General features: G+C 40.9%; 1 protein-coding gene across 13 annotated transcripts in view; it reads right to left on the bottom strand.

The window, feature by feature from the left end:
- Window positions 1-26,400, bottom strand: part of CACNA1C (calcium voltage-gated channel subunit alpha1 C) — an 882,295-nt gene that overhangs the window by 317,386 nt on the left and 538,509 nt on the right. For 12 of the 13 annotated variants that reach the window (XR_007768991.1, XM_050920762.1, XM_050920792.1 and 9 more), the window contains 2 exons: window positions 15,197-15,300; window positions 8,075-8,247 (listed from right to left, as the gene is read on the bottom strand). Coding sequence is in view for 12 of the 13 variants with exons in the window: in XM_050920762.1 (XP_050776719.1) it covers window positions 8,075-8,247; window positions 15,197-15,300 (277 nt within the window). In the remaining variant the exon portion in view is untranslated. Of the gene's footprint in view, window positions 1-8,074; window positions 8,248-14,683; window positions 14,788-15,196; window positions 15,301-26,400 lie in introns of all 13 variants that reach the window. The other variant, XM_050920782.1, reaches the window with a different exon arrangement.

Genomic DNA, 26,400 nt, shown 5'->3' with positions numbered 1-26,400 from the left:
GTGCAGAATATGAGGTTCGTCCCTACAGAGAATCAATATAATTTGTGGACATTTGCACATTCTACCCATAGCTCTGTCACTCTAGTCTACTGAGAATAAGTCAAGTTTGGTTGTCTGTGTTCTTGTGGCGCATCACCAGACTCCCTTTCAGAATGCCTACAATGGTTGGAGTTTGTAGCTAATCTTTTCTTAGTTACCATATGATTATTTTCCACATCAGTGGCCAACAATAAAGGTAGATGCTGCCGTGCACTCTCCTTCTTTAGAGCCATTTTTGACAGATAATAAATCATTCCATGACATGGGCTTTTATTTTCTGGTATTTATGCAAGGGGGGCAAAATGCAATCAGGTTGTAGGACACCATTCTCGAGCTGCTATTTGGTTAGCTAAGGAAACGAGCTGACAAAGACTTCATTTTCAACCTGTGTCTTGGCTCTTACAACTTTTACACAGACTTCTACTTCCTGAGTTTTTTACAGTGAGTGACAGCTTCTAAAACAGCAAACTGCACCATACTGTCCACTCACTGTTCTGCTGACTTTGTCCCTGAGTGTTCATTTGAAATACAATGGGTCAAATTTTGCTCAGAGATACACCGGAGTAAATCAGAATTAATTGAATTGACTTCACTGCAGTTATTCCAAATTTATTCCTGTAAAACTGATAGCAGATGTTGGCCCAGTTTATACTTTTTTGGCTACATAATCAGATGATGTGAGCCTAAAAAAGCAGTTAGGGTTGGGACTGGAATCTGAAAAGTTCCTCTCTAAAACTAACATCTAGATTTTCCATTTTGAAACCTTCATCTGTTATTTATTTGCACATAAAGTTTGACAAGTTTATAAATCAAAACAAGACTTTTCTAAGGCCAGTTCTACAAATTCAGCCTTACAACCCGGCCTCTGGAAATCCAGTTATGTACTTTCTGGTTCAGATGTGATTCCACAGCACTATGTTGGCTTTGCAGGGCTGACAATTTACCTGTCAGTACACTCAGCATATATGATTCAGAGGGCACAGAGCTAGCTGATACATGAAATTAACAACTTACTTGTCTTACTATTCTGATTAGAGTCAACATTAGAATTAGAATCAATGCACATTAAACACATTCCACAGCATATAGCCTCAAAATCTTAGGTTTTCAAAGGGATGCACAGGATTTAGAGACCACTTTCGTTAAAGTCAGTTAGACAAAGTCTGTGCAAATCCTACTGGAGTCAATGAGGATTGCACATGGTGCAAATCAGGGCAGAATTTGGCCTAAGAAGAGTCATTCAAGTCGATAGGAATTGTGTGGGTAAATCTTGAGCAAAGTGAACATTAAGGGAAAAGTGGTGGCCACTATCAGTGTATTGTGCAAAGGAGTAAAATGATTTCATAGACCTTGTGAGTCATCCCAAGATAATGTGGTCAGGTTGTTACTCTTGGGGTTGCTATTTCTGGTGCCCTAAAATATTTCTCTCTTCACATTCTGTTCCATTGATTTATGTACTCCCCTCACTTCTGGCCAGATTTTCACAAGGGCACAGCTCCCAGTTATGCACTTAAATGCAAAAGCAGATTTTCAAGAGCTACAGCTCAGCATCCAGCAGCTCCCCATTCCTTCTTAAAGTTTTACCTTTTCAACTGAAAACTCTTCTTCCCTATTCTACTTTTCTGCTTAGATGTTTCTGCTTAAAATGGTTGGCTTTTGACAAAGTCCCTTGCATGCCACAAATGAAAAACACTCTGCTGCCTACACTGAAATCACCTGATCACCACAACATACCACCGTCCACAAGAAACACTGGATATTTGCATAAGACAAAAGAAGGGACTGTAAGGCAAGACAAGTAAGTCTGATGTCAGTGGAAAGACCTATTTATTGCTAGTTCATTAGAGAATTAGTAAGTTTTTCCTTGAGTAAAGATGACCCCAAAGGTCAGACAGACCCTGCAGTCATTTCTGTGAAGCTTGAGATTGTTTCTTTTCAAGCTATGTTGGATTTTAATTTTAGAATTTGGGCAATTTTCTCCTCTGGTTCACAACCTGCTCTCTCTCTGCCTCTTCATTTGGGCTTCCTCACATTCTTATTGTGAATCAGGCACAAATCTTGATGTGCAGCCAAAACCCCTTGTACTTGTCACCACTTAATGTACTCTCTAAGCCATTCCTACATAGTTTGGAGGGGCGATATACTGATTTCCACTGCTTTTCCCGCTAAACTACATGAGGATCTGACTTTCTCCAGGTATCAGTCCCATTACAACAAAACCCTGGAGCGTAATTAGATCTTAGTATCTTTGTCCCATTGGATGAACTATCAGTTCTTGTTATAATTTACATTAAAGTCTTGGATATGATTTTAAGTGGGAAAATGAGCAACCTCTAATCCCAAAATGCTTTTGCTGTCAGAAAATGGGCCGTCAAAGCATGTTGTCCGTCACACCTGTTAACGCCAATGAAATCCTGTGAACGCCAATGAAATCAGTGGGGTTGCATCCCTACTGATAGCAGAACTTATACCAATCAGAACTGAAAGGGAGGGAGGCAGGGAGAAAATGTGACTGGCAGGAGCCATGGATGGCAACAGTGAAGTCAATGGGAGCTTTGCCATTCAGCTTCAACAAAGGGAGACTCTGGCCTTTGCTGAGGTTCCTGTTTTCTACACACTGCAATGCATGAGCACCCCCATTCTTTATAACAGATAAAACAGGGCAAATTCCCAGCTGCTGTACAACAGGAAGGGGAAATCTCTCTGCTATCGTGTTCTGCTATAATTTTGAAGCTCAGCATCTGTTTTGTGGCATGTCGTGCGTTTCTCTCCTGGATCAAATTAATGTTTTCTTCCTCTGCAAAAAAGCCCATCAGGAAAAGGGCAAAGATGAAAACCATCAATACAAACAACCTCCAGATGCCTCTTTACCTCCTCCACTCTGCATCTGCTGTAATTGTTAAATCATGTTTGCAAATAACGCTGCTGCATTACCTCTCAGCCATTCCCTAAGACACAGCAGATGAATGCAGCCAGCTCTGTGGATGTCCCCTGAACAGATGTGAAAGATAAAATCAATTAAACTGGTTCAGAAGAATGCCATGGTCTCTTTTAGGGCTATAATCAGTTGAAGTCTGTATAGAATATGTAGCTCTGACTGCCTTCACTTGCTTACCCATCTTTTCTCTACTAAGTCCCTCAGTGTTGTAGCACTTGGATTTGTTGGCCTCTCATCTTAGGGCTGTTAACACCCATCATGGCTCAGAGCACAGTGTGGAGGCGTCAGGAGAGCGACAGCAGATAGAAATATGATTAATGACATATGGCCAAGGTCAGCAACCCCCTTAGGAACAGACACAGGCAGCCAATCCAAAAACCAACAGGCTGCAAGTGAGATTTCTCTTTCCTATGCCTTGTCGTCTCAGTTTCACAGTAGGCAGATTCCTGGTCCGGAACAGACAGCCCTGTTTACAGAGCAGGAAGTCTCCCCACTGTGCTCTAGGGTTGAGAAGACACTGAAAGCATATATTTTTTGGTTTGGGCCTAGTTTAGGTAGACTACATGAATCAGATTCCAGAGGATGTAAATTGGTGAATCTCTGAGCTTCCCTGATTTATAGAGCTGAGGCACTGGCCTAATAAACAAATTTGTTATTTGCTATTTAACTCTGCCTTGAAGTCTGCTAACTTTGTTCCCCATTTAAAAAAAAAAAACAAAAAACCTGAGCAGACAAAAAGAACATCATAACAAGACAAACAGAGTAACAATAGTCACTAGATAATAACATCTTCTCTTCGAGGATCATATACAGCTTTGCAAATGCTAATCAATTATGCCTAACCACACACCCATTAGACAGATGGGAAAACCGAGGCACAGAGAATCTAAGTGACTTGTCGAAGGTCATAGAATGAGTCAGTGTCAGAGAAGTCCAGGTGTTTTGATTCTTAGTCCTGTGCTCTATCTATGCTACCTCAGAAATTAAGTGTTCAAACGTAATTGTCTGACTCACATTAAAGATGAACACCTCACAGCACACTCCCTTGAAAATGTACAACCCCAAATTTTAAATGAGATGTTGCACTGTGAAAAAAATAGTACATCTATGGGGAAAGTACCTTCACACCATCATAAAAGGATTCCCATGGCAATGGAGTTTTAAACAGCTCTCACCTTCCATCCAGAGATAGCTGCAGTTCAACAGTAGGTGAAGTGATTTATTTATGTAAGTTAGTTTAGAATCTTTTTGATGAGTGGTGTGATCATAAATAGATATTAACCACATTAGTAACACTCCAATTAAGTTGGTACATGGGGGTCTGGCATACCAGCATTTCTGTCAAGCTGCCTTCTTTGATTAAAAAACTTAAATCCATTGCTGATATAGTTAACTCAAGTGACCCATGTATAACTGATCCAGAGACATCTGCTGAATCATAGATTATTAGGGTTGGAAGGGACCTCAAGAGATCATCTAGTCCAACCCCCTGCTCAAAGCAGGACCAATCCCCAAATCCCTAAATGGCCCCTCAAGGAGTGAGCTCACAACCCTGGGTTTAGCAGGCCAATGCTCAAACCACTGAGCAATCCCTCTTGATACTGAAGTCTGAAAAGAGCCTGAAACAATAGCTCAAAAGTCTGAACAGCCCCATCACCTCTGTGAAATATTAATTGAGTGCTCAGTGCTGATAATTTAAATAACAACATTGTTTACTAATTCATTACTCATCAAAGCATGTAAGAAAGGAGAACCACAGCCAATAGGAGCTGCAGGGGTGGGGTGGGGACGTGCCTGCAGATGGTCAACGTAACAAACTGTCTCATGGCTCGCCAGTGGATTACCCTCATGGGCCACGTGCCGAAAGTTGCCGACCCCTGCCCTAGCCTCTCATTCTTTAGACCACAATGGCTTTGGGCTGCTCTGCATTGCCATGTGGGAGACTGGTTTGTGAGGGATGGGATATGAAAGATGGGAAGTCTTCTATGTATATACTGTAAATACACCAGGAATGTCTTCTCATACACATAAAAGACAAACAGATATTCTAAACAATGACACGTATACTACTTATTGGTACAGGGCAATCAGAAGTGTTTTTCTAAATCAATTATTTGGCAGCACAGTATAACTTGTGACATCAGTAAACTCAGAACCATTACAAAAACACTGTGGTGTTTTTATAACATGAGCTCTCTATTCATACAACTGCAAATAAAACACCAGATGCAAAAAAAAGTCTTACTTATAAACACAGAGGGCCAGATTGTGAACCACTAACTCGCATGGATGAGCAGTTACTCACCCGGGGGAGTCTCATTTATTTCACTTGGACTTCTCATGCAATTAACTGCTCCCCAGTGGTACTACGGGATTCACAAACTGGCCTTAGGGGCCAAATCCTACCATAGTGGAGAAGGGGGCAACAGTGCTCAAGCAAATGAAAATAATAGCACCCAGCTACTGCACTGGGTAGTGTACCAAGGCTACAAGAGGGTTTAGTTTGCCAGCCCTGGGGGCATGGCCAGGTCCCCTGTCAGCTAGCAAACATAATGCCGTCTGCAGCATTAGCTCACCAGGGCACATGCAGCCTCTTTTCAGAAGAGCAGGAATGTGTGTTCCATATTGTGACTTGGCTGCTTGGCCTGTCCTATCCTGTCTGCATTGCCAGGGTGACTCATGTCACTAATGTGTAGCCAGCATCATTCCACTTCCCTCCTATACCCGTCGCTGTGGTGTCTATCTGTAGAAGCATGATTTCACCCTACAGCATTATTAGACAGTTCAGTCTTCTGTTCCAAAGCCTGATCTTGTCATAGAAGAGAAACTGATTAAGTGACGAACAACATAGTGTCACAGAAAATGGTTACTCTTTAGAGTGGAGACTAGTTAACAGTAGTTCCCCAAGTGGCCAGTACTGGAACCAATGCTATCTAAGATGCTCTGTTTGTTAATCATTTTGAAGAAGAAACAGACAGCAAGTGAGTAAACTTTGCTAATGACATTTCTTTGTTTCATTCATGGACAACAGTGACAATCTCCAGAGGGACTTACACACATTATGGGACAAACTGTGACAAGTACCTACAAAACTCATCCATGTGTGTGGCTGAGACACAGAAAACTAAGTGCAGCCTGTAAAAAGCAACAAAGGGTCCTGTAGCACCTTACACACTGCAGATGTGTTAGCTTTTAGTTCTGAGCTTCCCCACAGCATCACAGATTTGCCCCATGTAAATGGAGTTTGTTAGTTCACATTTCGATTGCCTACCTCGGAATTAGCAAACTTAGTCAAGGGCTGAAGTTTGATTAATTCTGAAATTCTGGTAACAAAAAAGAGTTAATCTCATGCTCATAAAAACAATTGTGGAGACAGCTATTCTCTGCTGACTCTCAGAACAGATACAAAACAGGAAGCAGCAGTACAAGGGTTTCATCAAACTGCCTTGTTAATGTGCCTTAACCTTTTCCTGAAGGGACCACCTACAGGTAAGACTCTATAGACCTGATCCAATGCCTGCTGAAGTCAATAGAAAGCCTTCTCTTACCTTCAGTGGGTTTTGTATCAAGCACTGTGTCAATTTAATCCTTGGTATTTTTGCTGAGACTTCATATAAAGATGCTAATTGAATCATGGTCATGATTTATTTTTTTTTAATGTGGACAACTTTGCACTGAGAATTACCGTTAGATCTCCAGACCCATTTCAAATATTATAGGCCACTGAGCAGCTATCACCAATATTTGGTCATTAACAACCTGAGCCAGATTCTAACCTAAGTAGTTCTTGAGCCTAAATTCTCAAACTTGAGAATAGGCCCCATTTTAGGTGTCTAAATAAAAGTTATCTGATTTTTAGAGAGATGGAGCACCTAGAGCTCCTATTTACTCCACCACGTCTAGTTTTCTTAAGTAAAGTGAACAAGATTTGGTGTTAATTAACAATGTGCACTTTTGCAAAATCAAGCGCTTTGGTGGTACAATTATCAATGCTAGAGCTTACCCTGGAGAAGACCACCAGCCTCTTATACTAATCTTACCCTGTTGCTCAAACAAATCATTTCAGTGTCAACATGTTGCCTGTATATGGTCTCATAGGTGATTGTCTTTTGTCTTTTGCTTGTTTGATCAGAGGGGGAATAGGACAAACCTTTTCCTCCTTGAGAGCTACTGATTTCATCAGCAATTAGGGCAATAATACACCCCAATGGAAATATTTCACTGCCTCCCTTCCAAAATCAAGCAGTTGAAAATGCACATTTTAGTAATAAATGCTAAGAACAATGCTAGTGTCCTTTAACTGTGTAACTGTCTGAAGGGTTCCAGCCATGACATTTTCAGACTATGGGACCTGTAAAAATACGTGTTAGGTGTCTGAGAAGTGAATATGCAGTCAGTGCTGATAAGAGGAGCTGGTGGGAAGATCTGGATAAAGTAGGAATATATAAGAAACTGCTGCTGTCATGTAACCATTCCTCTTTCAGCAGCTCTGATTAGCAGAGACATTTGGTGAATTCCCAGTTACTTTGCACAAAGATGTACTGAACTCCAGAGAACAAAAATAACAGAAAATTCCCTGAGAAGCAAAGTCTTAAGGCTTAATTTGACCCTGGCATAATCAGATGCAATTCCACTGACTTCAGAGGAGTTACAGAATGTTACACAGAATAACAGGGCTGATTTGGCCCTTATACCATACTGTAGCTTTGCTTCGGCAACCTTGCTTTCAAAGTAATTAACCATATGTCAACAGCCTGCAACACTGAACTGCAATTAAATAAATGAATAGGAGACAGATATATATTGTAACACGTATCCCTGTAGAGCACTCCCAACAGCAAATAATGGTCTTTTTTCTTTTTAAGATCAGCATTTAAAGTTACTGTTACTGAAGATCTGTGGATCAATACCAATTATTTTATATGTATTTCACCCTCCCCGAACTTCCTACAAGTATACAATCATGGTAATGTATAAGAATGGTGGATGCCTCAGTATGGATCTGTTTTTCTTTGCAAGAAATCCCACAGTTACAAATTTTGAAGCACTCCTCCCTAGCTAAAAGCCCAGTGAGAGAGACAGAGGAAAGTTGCTTACTGTTTCGAGGCTTCTCCTCATCCATGCCTTCATCTTCATTTTCTGGATCGATGTCTTCTGCTTGAGTTATCCAGTCCAGGTACCCCTTCAAGTCTTCCTCCAGTTGTTGTTTCTCCCGCAACTTCTGAAAGTCACCCCGAGCCTTTGCCTTCTCTCTTTCTTTGGAAAACTCCCTGGCAAAGAGGAGGGAGGGACAGGATGTGGGTGGGAGAGATTGAAAAACAATGGGATTAGATTGGTTTGCACTGGAAATATGACATCCCCTACCTTGGACCCTCAGCTGCCTCTATTCATTCAAAGTCACATTAATATGTACATGGAGTGGTCCTTGTCAGATATACAGATACAACAGCTGTAGTGTCTAGTCTCTGTAAATATGTTAGGAAGAAGCCAACTCTTAGCATTTGGTTAAGAATGTAACTGAAACTTACATATATTTACGTAAAATGTCATTCTTTTTAGGTTATAATGCTTTGCTATATGCATCTTTCCACCAGTCATTTGTGAATATCTGTTATTATTACACTAGTTTAATCCGATGATCCAAATTAAATGTCCTGCAATAATCTGACAGTTGGAGAGGGACTGCAGTGTTGATTTTTAGCCAAGTCTCAACCTGATCTCCAGAATGGAAATGCAATTGCACCTCAATTGGTGCAACTGCGGGTGTAATTAAACATACCCACAATTCTGTTCACACATTTAATCCAGGATGAAAAATTGCAGCCACAGCATGGGAAGCTGTATTTGAAAATTTAGGCCAGTGTGTTTTGCCATAGGTTTCCACTACTAGAGACTATTAGCTGCTTTTCCCTGACCAGAAGGAAGCATTTGCAAATCCAAAGTTTGGGGGACAACTATTAGGAATAATGACTACAGCGGAGAATGGATTTGGGGTGACCATTTTGCAGCTTGATGACAAAACATTATATGGACTACATACAAGACATGGGAACAAGAATTCCATGTTGATAATCCAAGCATTTTGGTGGGTCTTATGTAGGCTGTCCCCTACTTCCTCTGTGGACAGAGAATCCTATCCTGAATCAGCTTTGTTTGGAGGTGTTAGATTGCCTCTGGTTAGATACTGGATTTCTTCTTGCACTAGAGGAAGTCAGATGAACCTGTGGCATGACTGCATTCAAGAAAGGTGGCTCTTTTTTGGGTGTTCTCACTTCATGATTTCCTAGCAGCTGCTGTCTTAACAATATTTGGGGAACCACTGATTTTCTTTTAAACTGAACGGAATCCAATTTTAATTGGAGTGAATTTTCTCTTCCATAACTCTAAGCCAGTGAGATGCTTTTATTTAAAAAAGTGAGTTTAGTGGTGGTGAAACGTACTAGATTGACAGCCCTCAGGAATTCAGACCTTCATTTATCCACAGAACAAGTAAGCATGGGCTCAGACAGTGCAAGCTTCCTATACTACCTTGCCAATGTGGATCAACCTTGACTTACAGAAACTGAGTGAAATCCTGCACTGTTTCGCACCATGTGTAGTCATTTACCAGAGTGAGTGTAAAATGCAACTATTCTGAATGGTAGCATTTTACATCCACTTTGCACAGGTGTTAAGGACTACATGAGATTCAGGCAGTGGAGAATCAATCCCTCCATCTCTAGGCATATGATGTGAATTCATTCTCTGTGACCAGTTAATCTGTAGCTTCTTTGGTGATACTGCCAACAAAGGGTGGGGTTTTCAAATGCGCTTTGCTTTGGTCTAACTGTCCCCATTGAAGTCTATGGGAGTTGTATCACTGAAGTCAAAGGGAGCAGTTAGACAAAAGCTAAACACTTTTGAAAGTCCCAAACATGTCAATCAGTGCCAAGTGTGGTGTCCTCAGATAACTCAGATGGAGCTGGAAGAGGAAGTACTTCCCGTTCAACTAAGGTGTGATCCAAAGTCCACTGAAATCAATAGAAAAACTCCCACTGACTTCTGTGGGCTTTGGATCAGGCCCTTTGTGAGGTCTGACTGTAACCTGGGCAGCAAGAGAATAAACATAGGAAAGGGTCTTCATGAATCAGACAAACATGCAGAGTTACAGTGTGTGACAAAGTACGCCTGCACAGTCCTCTTCTCTGTCATCTTGCTTGGTTTTTGCCCTGCTTCATGGGATTGTGATCATGAAGAAAGTGGAAAGTGGAGAGTAGTTGTGCTGGGTCCTCGGTTTCTGAATATAGCTTCACAATAAGTCCTTAGTTAGAACTTTGCCCTGTGTCAGAAGTGACAAATCTAGTGTTCTTACCCTAAGAACCACAACTGTGTTGTTTGGAAATGTAAAAAAGATGGATGTTGAAAAGATCAATCAACAATAATAATGCGTTTCGCTTCTATAGCATGTCTCCTCCGAGACTCTCAAAGAGCTTTCTCAACATTAATGAATTTAATGCTCAGAAAAAAGTGAGGTAGAGGAGCATTATTAACCCTATTTTATAAATGGGTGAACTGAGGAAAAGCAAGATTAAGCATTTCAAACTTGAGTGCTTAAAGATAAGCACCTAAATCAGTGGCCTGATTTTCAGAGGTGCTGAGCATTTGAGACCAGTGGAAACACACTTATATAGGTGTCTAAATATGAATTTAAATGGCTAGATCTGGGCACACAAGTGTAAAAATGCTGATCTTTGGCATAATGACTTGGCTTATGTCACACAAAATTACATCCCTCTGCAAAGGGCCAGCAAAAAGCCCATGCCCTACTTAAATCTCACTTAAAACCTGTTAGGAACCACTTAAGTTCCAGTTACACTGAGCGTTAGCAGGACTTCAGTGGTCTCTAACAGGGCTTAAGTAGTACATAGGCCTTGGGCTATCCCACAAGTGGCAGAATAGAATCCAGTAATCCCAATTCTTAGTCCACTGACCTAAATGAACAATATTGGCACAGACTCTTCCCTCACAAAACATAAGAGGACTTCCCATTTCAGAAAACCTTCTAAAGAACAGGACTTAATCAAACGTGCTTAATTTCTAAGCTGTAGTAACATTAAAACTTGATGCTTGAGGGGTACATGCATCAGGAAATTCAGAACAATTCATATTCAGGAAGCCAGTTAGAATCCAGGCTAATCCAGTTGTTAATGACCAATTGTTGTTACTGACTGAAAGCTATTTAGTATCCTATGTGAAATAAGCTGGTGATCTCAGCTCAGTTCCCCAGGAGGCACATCACCTACACCACCATCACATTTGACACTAATTGTTTTTATTGGAAGTCTCAGCAGGGATGCCCAAGACCAAAGGATCCTGTTCATTGAACTACCATCTCAAATCTACAGGTGGTATACATTGCAATAGGACGGAAGAGTGGCATGAGGGAGGCTTACACGAGTAATGACCAGCCTGTCTCTTTTCAGTGGATAGACATCATCAGTTGAGGGCTGCAAATCTGGCAATTTTTACCAGCATTCAATTTACTTCACTTTCCCCTTCTTCCTACAGGAAACTAGAGGAGAAATCTTCACTTGGGTACAACCTCAACAAATGGAGTGTGTCTGGGAAGTGCCTTTCAGTGTATATGAGACTGGGCTGAGTCTTTTGTCCTGTATGATTTAGGGGAAAGCTTTTCTTCCCTGCTCTGATAATGTGATGCAGAATTATTGTTCTATACCTCATTTTTTAAAATTTCTGGTACTCAGAGCAGCGAAGGAAAGCAAGCAAAATGGCGAACTTACAGCTGTTTAAAGATCTTGGTGATTGTTTTAAATCCAGCATACGGATTTGAACCCTATTTACTCTGACAGGTACACAATATCCTGCCAGCTTGCCATATTTTTGGAGTTATTATTAGATATTGATTGAATCACAAACATGAATCTGAATACCACCACGGCTTATGGGTATGGAGGAAAGTGGAATCTGAATCAGAATCTCACAGCTAACCCATATCTCTAATGGACTGAAACAAACCCACAGACGTAAACACCCCAGTCTTTGGGGGAACTGAAATCTTGAGTCAAATTTGCTGTTGTAACTATTATGTGGAATCATTTCCCCTCAACTGGTATGGTATTTTCTTTAGAAATACATCCATATTCCTTAATCCTCAGTCAAGCCAGTAGCAGGACTATAGCGATGTTTATGTATATGTATAGTACTTTCTTTAGTATATAACTAGGTATAGTAGATTGTTTGGCTTGTCCACAATGACTATATGGAATGAGATACCTAGGAATGACTGATTATGACTTTGATTATTAGCCAGAACACAATTCAACCTCCAATTTTGCAATTGCAAAAAAGTAGGTGCAATTAAGGCATTTTAGTAGGCACAATTAATTACACCCTAATTTAACTGTGAGCACAAAATTGTATCCACATTATTGGGAAGCAATTTTTTAAAATTTAGGCCTATCTGAGCAAGAATATAACATCTCCCCTTTGAATGATGAAGTATAAGAAATAATTCTCTTCCTAAAAGACATGCTGGGTGTAAAATGAGATGCCTAGAATGGCTTACCTGGAATGTAAAGGTCACCAGGAATATTGTTTTGTAATATCCATGCAGAATGGATCAATGGAAATAGGGAGTGCATGAGCAATATCTGAGTCTCAGGGGCGAAGACATTTCAGGACTCAGTACCATTCAGAACTGCATTTGAAAGTTAACTATTTGAACATTCTGTTATTTTTTCTAAAGTTTTTTTGAAAACTTCAACTCCTCATTTCAGTTTGCTAAGAACAAGGAGCCTTTCTCAGGGATGTGAACAGTGAATGGCTCCCAGTGTGATCCTCCAGGTTGACTGTGAAGAGTACAGCAGAAATGGTGCAGCTATCACAGTACAGTCAACACAGACAAGGAGAGTCAGCTTAATGATGTAATTTTGGATGGACCTCACAGTTGATCCCAGTTGTCCCTAACAATTGCTTATGTGTAGTGTAGCTTCAGTGATTTTTGGCTGCAGTATCTTAGGTGCTGTCATTGTGGACACTCCCTGCCCTTCTCCCCCAATTAGATAATATATATTCTTTAATTACTGCTATTGACTTTTTGTCATGTACAGGTGCAACCAATTTTGCTTGCCTACTTTCCTATGCCACCAGCCTCCATTGCTATTTTACATGGTTACCTGCTGATTTGAGTGACTAGGTGGGGGAATCTGACTCTGATATTGAGGAACTCATGTTTGAAAACTGGACCCACAGTATCACTCTTCAGTTTTCCAAACACAGGCTATTGCCTCACTCTTTATTTTTGGAGTCTCATTTCCTCTCCATTTACTCACTTGAAGCTTCTCTCCTGGCAGCAGTTGTCATACCTGCATACTTTTCCCTCAGTAGGGGTGATGCAGAAGGTAATGAATCCTCCTCTAAATCCATAATCTGTAGGACAGCAGAGAAGGTTTTTCTTGTCTGGGCCTACTAGTGCCTTCCTGTTCTGATTGTCTGTGAGATCATGGACAACATTTCTGTGATGTACGTAACTCCCACTCCTGCTAAGAGAGTGTCACCCTTGATTTGCCAGGGCCCCCTGACCTCAAGAACATCTTATCAAAATTAGATTTGAGAGTTTAGAGTGGTCAGTACAGCAGATAGGTACAGACATTGACCAAACTTCCCACCAGGCTCAGTAGAGTAAGCACTGGGGCCAACGTTGAAAAAAAAATGGCTGCCCAAAGTTATGCTTCTATGACTGTATTTACCCTCCTAAATAAAATAGCCTGATTTTTAACAATCTTGAGTACCCAGCAGTGATTAAATATGGAATTGGGAACCTAATCCTTGGCGTTCATTTTTTGAAAATCTTGTCAAAAATATTTGTTGACTTGGATCTTCTAATTATCTCATTCACCAAAGCAAGCACAGTGTTTAACTCCTGGGTACGTTAACAGCTGGTTTATGTGAGGCAACTGCTTACTTGGCCTCAGCAATGATGCTATGTAGCACAGGTTAAAATGAAGAGTTAAGGAACAGCTGCATCTCCTGGGGATGTTTTAACCCTCCCTACCGGACCCCAATCCCCACCTGACTCACGATCACCCTTATAAAACCTCACAAGGAAATTACCTCTCCCTGCGTCGTGCCTAACCCTGTAATGTGTACAGAAAAGGAGATGTGCCCATTAAAGAAAAATATATTAATCCATTCATGGGGAAAAGAATCCCCTCGATCAGCCTACATTTCAAGGATATTAAACAAGAGACTCTCTCAATAGAGAAGGAATAATTTGGAAAGACTCCCATTTTACAAATGTTTAGGGATTTGCCATATATGCTGCTAGTCACCTTTCACTTCCACTGGTTTTTCCAGAATTTTACCAACAATCCCTTCCTGGTTTGGCAAGTGATGTGCTTGTCCTTATTCAGGCAAATTCAGGACTTGTAGTTTCATGGCACCTGCTAAAGCTTATTTTAGGGAGAAGACTATTTGAAAGGTAACGTGTTGGTTTTTCATAAAGGGATTTACTCAAAGATTCCCCCCATTTCAGGTAGGCCATCTGATGCCATGTTTTGGTATTTACACAACAAAGCTAGGGGCTCCTACTAAACATTTCTGAGAGTGATCCACCACTGCCCCACTATAGCCATAACCAAACAGAAGGAATAGAGATATAAATGAAATATATAAACAATAATAAAACATTTTCCTAGTTCTGCTTACCCGCTAAGTACACCGAGAACCAAGTTAAGTACAAAAAATGACCCTATGATGATTAGTGTAACAAAATAGATCCAGGGCCAGTCCCTTCCTATGGCATCATTGACCTGGAAGAGTGGAATGATAATTAGTGAGACAGGCTCAGTTTCTGAGCACTGCAAGGCTCCAGCCAAAGGGATCTCAAGTCACCAGCACCAGGGTTTTCAAAGTTTTGCATTACTGCAGTTTATGATTGAGATCAAGTTGTCTTCTCTCCAGTCTAGTTGGAGCTGGGTATTTTGGTTGGACTGAGGTTGAATTTCCTCATTAGAGAGTAACCCTTTGTTGTGACAGTTATTTTGGCTGATCAAGTTTTAAGTTATTTATTTCAAAACCAATGTAAAATCTTCCTTGGATTCAGAATTTTATTTTGGATGGAGGTGAGTCAGGAAAGGATCCTGGTGACTGGGAAGAACCCTGATTATGGAGTCTTGCCCTGCAGCATTGGAAAAAGGACATCGAAAACTGGCAGCTTACCCGCTCAACACACCAAGAACCAGATTTAGAACGAAAAAGGATCCAAAGATGACCAGACTGACAAAATACACCCATGGTAACTCATAGCCCATAGCGTCCTGCATCTGGAAAGACGAAGGAAAGTTAGAAGACAGAGAGGGAGAAAGCAGAACTGATTAGGCGAAGGAACAGATGGAAAGGTTTGTAAACAGAGCCTCTGGTTATTTACACATAAATGTACCAAATGTTTCTTCTTTATGATGTCTTCACTTCTCTTTCTTCTCCTTTGATTCCTCTGTTCTTTACCTGTTTCCACATAGGTATGACCTTTTGTGGTCACCTTTATAGAATCAGCTTTTGCCAACACACACCACACATTGTGATCTCAGATAAGAAGTAATTTCTCATTCTAAGTAAAGTGAGAACTGTGGTACCTCAGATAGTAGTAAGTGTTGGCAAATGCTGACTTTTAATGGCAACTTCCTGGTTATTCTAACACTGTTTACCATAGTCACGGCAGTCTCTGTGTCCTTTAGGCCATGTCTATACTACAGCAGCACACCTATGGCTCTGTAGCTGTGCTGCTGTAGCACTGAGGCTACAGAAGAATTCTTCCATCGACCTAGCTGCATTTACATTAGGGGTTAGAGTGACACAACTGCAGTGCTCACAGTGTGAAATTTTTCATCATTCAGGGTTATCTAATTTTTAAGTGTAGACCAGGCCTGGGAAGAAAGCCCTGCCACTGCTCATCATTTTCTGATGCTGTAAAGTGCTTTCTAAACTTTTCTTATAAAACTTCCTTCTGTCTGTAGAGGCCATTCATGCAACCCAGTGATTCCCGCACGTCAGTCAGAGACCCTGCAATCGAATGGCATGAGTGCAGTTCCAGCTTTGACATGAGTGCAGGTGGCTGCAAATAGAGCAGACTGTTTCAAGCACAATGTCATCTGAGCACAGACCCTGCAGTATATGGAGAGCAGCTGGCATATCAATTCAGATACACACAAATACTATATTCAAGGGCTCACCCTTATCTTAAAAGTTTTGTTAGAAATTCATATTTTGGGATGTTCAAGTGAAGATATCTCATAGCTGGATGCATTAACCTAGACTTAACATTTCATAAACACTTATCTCCAAGATAGAGAAATAGACTGTAGGCAACATTTTCAAAAGCACTGAAGTGTTTTAGCTGGGAGCCTAAGTTCCATATTCAAATATGCCTACATCACTAAGTCCCACTGACCACGCTTTTGAACATTTTATGCTGTATAGTATAGAAACTGCTCCTCTTATGGCAACTTAACCATTTGTTTCTTTCAGGTCATAAAATTTTTCAGTAGACAGACATTCACATATTACTAGCTTAGAAAAGATGACTAAGCCACATAACTACTCAGGAAAAGAATTCAAATCTTCAATAGGCAGAGGTAGGAAAGTAATACTTGGTAAGTGAATTCTTTGTAGAAAAAAAGTACCTCATCCATATCCCTCTCATTGTACAGTCTTTAAAGTCCCAAATTCATAACTTTCCAACTGTAATCTGACGACTTTCTTTGGCAATAGTCCACAGTCAATGGGGCAATCTATGTCTCTATGCAGGGATCCCTAAACTGCAGCATAACAGGAAGAACTCATTAAAAATGAACTCAAAGTCTGCCTCAGTGAAACTATCTCATTGGCCTCTTCCCAAGAGGTTTTATAGGTTGTGTGCCTGGAAAAGAGCTCTTGAACTCTCCTTCTCCCTTCAGAAGTGCAAGGCTTCCTCTTCATACCTTCTCTAAGGTTTCTCTTGAATATGTGTGTAGAATTGTTCCCTGTTATTACATTAGTTTATAAATAATAGAAATAATGTCTTATATTCATGTAGTATCTTTCATCCCAAATGGTCGGAAGCATTATGCAATAAGAACAAATTATACAGGCTTCACTTCTCCGCCCACTGAAATGCAGTCGCTTCTGCAGTGAAACACAGGAGCTATTTCAAGAGCACAGCAGCACTACACGGGCATTCAGGACAGGAGGAATAAGACAGCCATTTGAAACCACAGAGGGAAATTTGGGCGGAATGTTATTGTCCAACCTGGAATTGGCCAGGACATCTGAGTTAACACCCCTACTCTTACGAAGAATGGTATGGGATTTTTAATTATTATAAATTAGGTTTGAAACAATGCCATAAAAATTTACCAGCATAGGCACAAAAATGACTTGACATCCCTTAATCACGGTCGATGATAATGAAAAAAACTAACAGTACATTACTTACCCATCAAAAAAAAATTACTCAGCCTAGAACAGCGGATGAATAAAATTTTGCAAGGCTGATTTAAGTGTACGCTAACTGCTATGGGCCAGATTCACAGGTGCATTCTTGGCCTTTGTACTATTTTGGCATGGAGGAGATGTCAGCTCCAACCACATCCTGGTGTAGGGAATGGAATGGTATGACCAGAGCATGTTGTACTCCAGACATTCCTAACTAGTGTATGTTCCTTTGGTATTGCTGACCATGGGAGTCATCACAAAATGACCTGGAGAATCAGGGAGCTGCACATTGGCATTGTAGAACATCTGCGATTCTGATACTATGTGATCAGGACCTCAGTTTTTCATCTCCTTTACAATGTACATTCTTATGTATAATGAAAAGGCTGAGTGAAAGCATTAATTTTATAATAATTCATTAGGTGTACAGAAATCACTGGTATTTGGTAAGGAGCTGATCATTATTTACTATGTCTCTTCCTGGGCTCAATCATAGAGCATCTTGCTAAATTATGAGCATCCTCAATTCTCATTGGCTTCAAGTAGAGGGGAAAGTTTTCCAAACACTATAGGATTGGGCTGTAAGCAACAGGCAAAAGAAGAAAGGAGGTGTTCAGTGACAATATGATACAGTTTCTGTATTGCAGTAGTTTGCTAAGACTTGGTGCGATTATTTAAAAAGCTAAAAAGACAGGTACACCTTGCATCCTTTACCTGCCCATGAAGAAAGTCTTTCGGGTTTGGGAGAGGGAAGAAGGGATAAGGCAGCGATTATGGACTGTTTGACAGATGGTGGAAAGAAAAATACATACACTTGCCCAAAACAACAGTGTACTATCATGCAGGGAGGCCTTATATCCTCAGCTAAGACTGCATGTCACCACATATCTGGGAATTCTTCCTGTAAAGTGGACCTGTCCTGAAAGTCTGGGATAGACTGTCATCAGCTGAACAATGTTACTGTACTAGTATCAAAAAGCGCCTTGAATCTCTGCTTGGTCCAAAATCTTTCTTGGCTATTTTTCAAAGCTTGGTGAATATGCAGATATTCATCACAAACATACCCCTTGCCAGCGGTTGGAGACTGTCACTGCAGAACTTACTGGACTTGCTAATAATGCTGTTGAAGTGGAGAAGGTCACAGCAGGACTTGAAAGAGATTTACTGTCTATATGCCATTAAGTTTGGAGACTTAGACTCAGGATGTTTTACGTAGTTGCTGTCCAGTGAGAATAGGCAGAGACAATGCTAAAGGTTACTTCTTCCGCTTCTCTTTTACAGCTGTTTGACCTTTCTGGTTGCAGGGTAAATTTTCCCTTATCTTTCTACAGTTGAACATTTATTATTGATCAGGAGCCTTAACAGGAAAGGTGGATCATCTACTAACTTTACAGTTCTGCAATGGGACTATAATACTACGTAGGCTGAGTGATTATGCTGTCTGATAGAGGGCACAGGGACTGCAAGCTGGTGTCAGTGAAAGATTGCACGTGATAGTACTTCCACCTGACCTCAAAACTAACAGCAGGTGGGACCCTACATATGATAATTTGCAGAAATCATTTGGTTTCCCGTCTCAAAATGTCTACCCTTTCTCACCTGTCACATCCTCAGAGGCATATATTTTACTACTCTCAGGGATCATAAGGTTAGTACATTATTGTACATTAGCTCTGATGTATCATTTGTTAAAAAAGAAAGAGATGGTCTTATGGGTAAGGCACAAAATTGGGGTAAGGTAACAGAATCTATTCCCAGCTCTGCTGCACGCTCACTAGGTGACCTTGGGAAAGTCACTTCATCTCACCATCATTTCCCAGTCAGCAAAACAGGCTATTAACATAACTCAAAGAGGTACTAAGAGATTAAATGAATGTTTCTAAAGGGCTATGGCAGTGCAAAGCACTAGTGTTATTAGTGAGACTCTGTGGGAAGTTATACATGGGTTATCTTTTTGCAAAATCTGGAGAACAGCTGGATACATTGGGAATAATTTTGACTACTCTGCATATCAGTCAACATATTATGCAAGTATTACAGAATTCCACACAACCCTGTATTCCAGATTGACGTTTCTTGCATAATTATCTTTCTGAGGTGAGGTAAGTCTCACATTCTACTGGGTGCAAGACAAGTCCCTTGTTCTAAACAAACATCAGGTCATTCTTTCCCCTAGGAGTGAAATAAACAACATTGTTTATACTGGTGATATTGTTCAATACAGCACAGAAGAGATTCTATTACATTTGAAATCATTTTATTGACAATTCTGGGTTGTTGGTAGTTGAGGAGCCTATTCACACTGACGTGACTTCTGTTGCAGAGGTCAGACAGCTATTCTGCCAGTGTGGAATTGTTTTACACAGAGTAGTGCAATAACAGTTCCTTTCTTACAGTGCAGCCTTCTTTGTTTGCTGTCATGGGAATAGCATCTCAGCCTTCAACTTCAGTTCAAGACTTTGATCCCAGTGATGCAGATAATGCCTGCGAGCAGCAGCAACAGCTGGGACTTTTAATTCTAGAGTTTGCTAAACTACAACCACAACTGGCATTTTCAGCCAAAGCCAAGAGCTGAAAAGACATGAAGATGAATCTCCCATCTGGCTGGTGGAGGTGGTTTGGTGGTTCTTCCAGAACAGAGTTGAGGCATATTGGTGGGGTGCAGCATGGCATTTTGCAATCCTGGCATCCTTTACCTGCTTAGAGGATTTCTGTTTTCAGGGTTGCTAATCTGGCACATTTTACAAGCATTAAATCCATATAGTGACGTCCCTTGCTAGGTGCAATGGCATTATGGCAGAATGGTTATTATTCACCATCATACTGGAACGGGTAATTCTCCACCAGTAAGGCAGAAGGCACATCAAATTTCCCCAGCTATGTAACAAATAATAACACCAGACATATACAGAATGTCTTCATCCAGTCAGTGGCTGAGGTGGAAACAATCCACTAGACTATGGTGCCTCTAGGATATACAAACATACAATTACATTTTGTGCAAAAGCTTGTCTCAAAACAATTGACAAACTCTACAAAGCCAGGACAAACTAAATATATGTGAATCACTTCATCCATCAACGAAATGCAACTGCCTCTGGAAAGGAAGGAAATAAAGCAGCAGCTCTTAAACTGAAACAATGCAAGAAAGCAAAGGACACAGGATCCAGTGAAAAAATGAGGAGAGCTCTAGGTTGTCAGAACGTAACTTAACTAGGACACCAGGGCTAACTTCTTATCTGCTGCAAAAAATGCTAATTGATTTTGAATAGCTGTGGAGTATTGTGATTGTGTTTTTTAAAATATAAGTCAAGTGCTTCAAGCACTTCATAATAAGATGTACAGCCTTTTGCAGACTAACATTAATCAAGAACAATGGACTGCTCAGCGAAATAAAGGGCACTAAATGTAGAAATCAAAAGGAAAAAATGCTACTTTATGCAGCATATAGGCAGGGCCGGCGCTACCATTTAGGCAGCCTAGGCAATTGCCTAGGGCGCCAGAATTATTGGTGGGCGGCATTTTGCCGGAGGGGGCGGCAGGCGGCTCCGGTGGAGCTGCTGCAGTTGTGCCTGCGGACGGTTGGCTCCTCCTGCAGGCACGACTGTGGCAGCTCCACCGGAGCCGTGGACCACCGGACCCTCTGCAGGCACCACTGCGGCAGCTTCACCGGAGCCACGGGACCAGCGCTCGGGGCGGCGAAAATGCCGTCCGCCTAGGGCGCTCAAACCCCCAGCACCGGTCCTGCATATAGGCAACTGTGGAATTCATTGCCTCAGGAAGTGGTCAAGCCAAATTCTAGGGCTATGACCAACAACAATCTGTAGCGGCAAGTATGCTACGTTTGCAATGATAAGGGAAGATAAAATACCATTTTTCCTGAAGTGACCTATCTGTTGGGGATTTAGAAAGAATCCCCATCTCTAGGGAGAGCGCTGCATAACTAGTCAGGTGTACTACAGTAAGGGGCAGGAGAAAATGTAACTTCCTGTGACATGAGCTCTCTGCCAGAGGCCCTGATTCAGGAAAACATCCCTATCTCTAGGAAAGGTGCTTAAATACATTCTTAACTTTAAGCATGTGTTACAATTCTCTCCTCAACTATGATCAGAGATAGGAGAGCAGATTAAATGAACTAATGGTCTGATCTGATACATCTAAACTTCTGTTCCCATAGTGAATGACTGGCCATTTTGCAGCCATTGGTTGGTAATTTTGGGGTTTTAGGCATTAAAGGGCCACAGATTTATTAATTTGACGTAATAATTTTACCAATTATAGATTATCAAGGCCACCTGCTGACTCGAGATGGTAGACTACTGAAAATAAGAAAGCCCAAATGTTTGGATTTAAAAATGCATTTTCTTTGGCCATGCCCATACTCCCACTTCTCGTCTCTTTCTATGAATATTTGAGTGATTGCATTTTATTCACAAGAACAGAAAGAGACGAGAAATGGGAGTATGGGCATGGCCAAAGAAAAAAGTTGGTCTGGGCATAACACACATGGCCCAAAAGTCACATAGGAGGGGAACAAAGGACTACTTCTGCTACTTCCCACCATACTCATCAAGAGCTAGATTTGGCTTACTGACATGGTTGCCCCAAGGACCAGGATAAGGATTTCATCCTTCAGCTCCCACAAAGATTCACTATATAAAATCCCATTAGGTGGTTTTCTCACTTGGTTCCTTACCCAACAAAGCACTTAGATATGTGCATAACTTTAAGTGCATGATTAATCTCATTGAAGTCAAAGGCCAATGAGTTGTTACCAGTAGAACTGAAGTCAAAGGGACTATTCACATGCTTAACATCACATGTGTACTTAAGTGCTTTTCTTGATTGAGGCTTTGTTCAGGATTGAGGGTCATACATTATGGGGAGGTTATTTTCTGCCAATTCCCTAGAAAGAAGTCAAGAATGAGACGGGTGAACGAAAAATCACTGTTATGTAACAGAATATTAGACATTTCAGTCCAGACAAGTGACATTTCACCGCACCAAGAGAAGAATTTGTCAAACTGAAATACACTTTCAGCATTCCAGAGTCTATAAGCTAGGTAATAAGGCAGGGGAACTGCAGTTTCACAGCTGAATCAAGGCAAAGGCAGGGAAAAAAGCTATAGAAGAAATAAGACTTATTTTTACAGATCCTAAAATGACTGGATGAAATTACTGCTGAATACCTTAAAATACAGTAATAAATTGACTCTTTTGCTTCTTTTCTCAATAGGACATCTTTCTAAAAATAAAACTTCCTTCCCGATTGCCTTAAAAGAATCAAGACAATGTTTCAACATTACTACTTTTTAAAAATAATTTTGTACTCTGCAACACTAGCAGAATTGCTAATGTGGAGGAGGAGGGCTGCAGAGCTTAGCCGAAGACCTCACTCTGAGAGAGCACTCGACTGAGCTGCTTCTGCTAAAAGTGGTTATTTTCTTGCTCCTTAAATTCACTTCATTTTAAAGTACCAAGGTTAGGACAAGAAATCTTAAGCAATGCTCTCTTGCCTCATTGGATACATCTAGTACTTACTTATATGGCCCCCACTACCTGTTTATCTGAGTACATGGATTCAGACATTTTACAAATAATCTTACATAAAAAAACATAAAACAGATGCCTAGATCCTTTCTTAAAATATCTTCTAAGAAAGAAGGGCATGGGGAGGGAGAACAAGGAAGAAAAGAAGGGGCAGGGAGAAGCGAGAAAAGGGAGTGGTATGCTCTGGCAATCTCCATATGGTATGTGGTCACTGGGGGACCATAGCTTGCTGGTGTAAATTAGATCAGACATCAGGATTTTCTAACTTAGAATTAGTCAAGTATATCTATTTACACTAGCACTTAGCCACATTTTCATCATTGGTTACATCTTCTGAGGATACGTGTGGTTTTCCAGTCAAATGAAGCTGTGCAAAGTCCAAAACACATATGAACAAACAACACCTTTTGATGGTGTCAAGTATCAGAGGGGTAGCTGTGTTAGTATGGATCTGTAAAAGCAGCAAAGAATCCTGTGGCACCTTATAGACTAACAGACGTTTTGGAGCATGAGCTTTCGTGGGTGAATACCCACTTCGTCGGTCTTCCGACGAAGTGGGTATTCACCCATTAAAGCTCATGCTCCAAAACGTCTGTTAGTCTATAAGGTGCCACAGGATTCTTTGCTGCTTTAACACCTTTTGACTATCTAGCACTAAATTACTGATATTCTACCCTGTCACGGAGGCCTTCAGTTGTGCTTTTTAGTTCTCAGTGTCTGAACACTGGACTCTATAACATTGCTTTACTCTTTGGTCAGTTTGTTTTCATTTTCCATGTGTATTTGCTTCAACTGAACATTCTGTTCTTAGGTCAGCTGCTCAGTAAAAGCCCACATTATTATGAGAATTATCAGGTCTTTGTATGTGTCATTTTGGAAACTTCTGATAAGTGCAAGAAGAGAATTAAAATGGGTATTCAAAGGCCAGAAGGTCAAAATATCTGTGATACATGCTGAGTCAACTGAACTGTTTTTCACTGCAATATACTCATGTTGAAAATGCCTGCAGATCATATGTTTTTATGGCATGTTAGTTTGCTTTGCAGCAGGCTGAGATGGAGGAGAATACTGCCCTTTACAAGGCTCAGGTGTGTTTAGTTCCTATTTTAATTAAACCCATAATTTTGAAACAGGTTCAGAAATGTAATAGTACAACGTACACTGATGTTAATAGATGTTGGCAGATAAATCCCCATGTCCCCTTTTAAAAATATAAGCATAAACATTTAGGAATTCTATTGACCAGAGAGAACAGTTCTTTTTCTCCCCATAAAGTTAGAAGATTAAATGATACCTATAATGCTACATCAGACTTGGATTACCATGGGGCACAGACTAACTGAGAAGCATATGGTGCTTTGTTTGGCTCAGAGAACCAAAGCATTTTCATTTTAATTGATCAATATATTAGTGGGCGATTTCTGTAGTTCAGTGCAGAGAGAGCAGAGAAACAATCAAAGCTGTCACAAATACATCATCACAGCATAGTGCACTCCTACTGAAAATATTAGTTACATAGCTAATATTCCGTACACTTAGGGCAGTCAAGTTCTGGATTACAATGAGACTTCCATCACTCAGACAGGTCACATACGATCACCTACCCAGCTCATCCAGGGCTAATAAATTACAGAACATTTATTTTATTTTATTTTAATCTTTTAATTTATGTCAGTCCAGTGTAGCACAGAGTAATTGGCTGCCTGGTTTACAATCTATCAGGCCAAGTCCTCCACAGAAATTTAAGGAAGATTATTTGTGATATGACGGTAGATGTTATTTTATTATTGTCCACAGGTAGTTTAAAAAGATTATCAATGACCAAGTTTTGTTTTCTGTATTGTTTTTGAAATAGTCAGTAAAAAGATTATTTAGATACACCCCAGGTGTGCTCTTTGAGAGTTTGGGTGTTCTAAAACCACATGGCTGAGATTAGCCAGTGGGTGAATTAATCCTGGTACTGTAGGTCTGCAAAGAACTTTTTGTGACAGCTGGGGTGTTAGCCCCATTTCCCAGGCCAAATTTCAGTTCAGCTCAGATCTTGCCTGTAGTTTCAACTGGATACATAATTCTTCATGTTCTCTCCTAAAAACCCTGTTATGCCACGTGGCAAGCACAGATGGTTCATGGAATTCTGCCCTAGAAGTGGCTGCATTTCAGGGGTGGGTCTCTGTACACAGAGGGTTGATTCAGATTTCACTTGCACTGGTGTAAATCTGGAGTAACTTCATTAAAGTCAGTGGAGTTACTTTGTATTTAAATCAGTGAGAGATCAGAATCAGGCCCGAAATCTGCAAAGTATGTTGGGAACCTTTGGGACAACGCAAGTTCTATAAATGAGCAGGGCCAGCTCCAGGCACCTGCCGACCAAGTAGGTGCTTGGGGTGGCACCTTAGGGCGGGGCTGCACTCAGGTTGTTTTTTTTTCTGTTCAGCTAGGAGGCACTGGAGGTTTTTTTTTGTTTTTGTTTCGGCCGGGCGGTGCTGGGGGGGGGTGTGTTTCAGTGGCACGGCACTCGGAGGGGGTGGGGGCTTGGGTGGTGCAGTGCTCAGAGGGGCAGGGGGCTTGGGCGGCACGGCACTCAGGAGGGGCTGGGGGCTTCAGCAGCATGGCACTCGGGGGTTAGGGGCTTGGGCGGCACAGCGCTCGGGGGGATTTGGCAGCACAGCACTCGTGGGGGGGTGTTACAGCGGGGCAGTGCTCTTTTTTTTTGCTTGGGGTGGCTAAAAGTTAGAGCTGGCCCTGTAAATGAGACAAGCCAACGAAACAAATTAATAGAAGTGCAACAATCAGCTGAATTTAGTAATTCAATTACAATGCAAGGGGTGAATTAAGTGACCTAGAGGAGGTCCCTTCCAACTCAAATAATCCATAACATACAATGGGGCCATTATGCCAACTGTTAAATCTGTTAAACCTGATCTCTTTTGGTAAAGTATACATTTAAAACAGCAACAGTGAACACAGAAAGCCTGAAATGATTCCAGTGCAGTTTACAACTCTGTGCACTTACTGTCTAATAAATATAAAATTCTTTTTGGACAGTCATTGATCCCTTCTTGAAAATAAGTGTGTTTTGGGCCTGATTTTCAAAAATGCATCTGCAAATGCAGTACCCAATTAGTCACACAAATGGACTGTCACAGACGAACCTAAATGGCTATTTGCAAATAAAAACATCTGCCTGTGGTAGATTCACAGGAACTAGGCAAGTAACTCTGCACACATTGTTGCACACACAATAACACAGATGCATTTTTGAAAAGCAGTGTCCCAGTGTCTCACGTACAAACAATCTTCCCAACCATACAGCTTACAAAAGATTAGCTGGATTGTCCAAAGATGAAATTTTGATTTTCATGTCTTACAAACTAAAAGTGACCCATGTTCTACAGGGTACTTTG

This window comes from Gopherus flavomarginatus, chromosome 1 (assembly GCF_025201925.1).
Source record: "Gopherus flavomarginatus isolate rGopFla2 chromosome 1, rGopFla2.mat.asm, whole genome shotgun sequence".
Lineage (NCBI taxonomy): Eukaryota > Metazoa > Chordata > Testudines > Testudinidae > Gopherus > Gopherus flavomarginatus.
The sequence above is the reverse complement of the archived record's forward strand: the minus strand, read 5'-3'. Positions and strand labels throughout refer to the sequence as shown.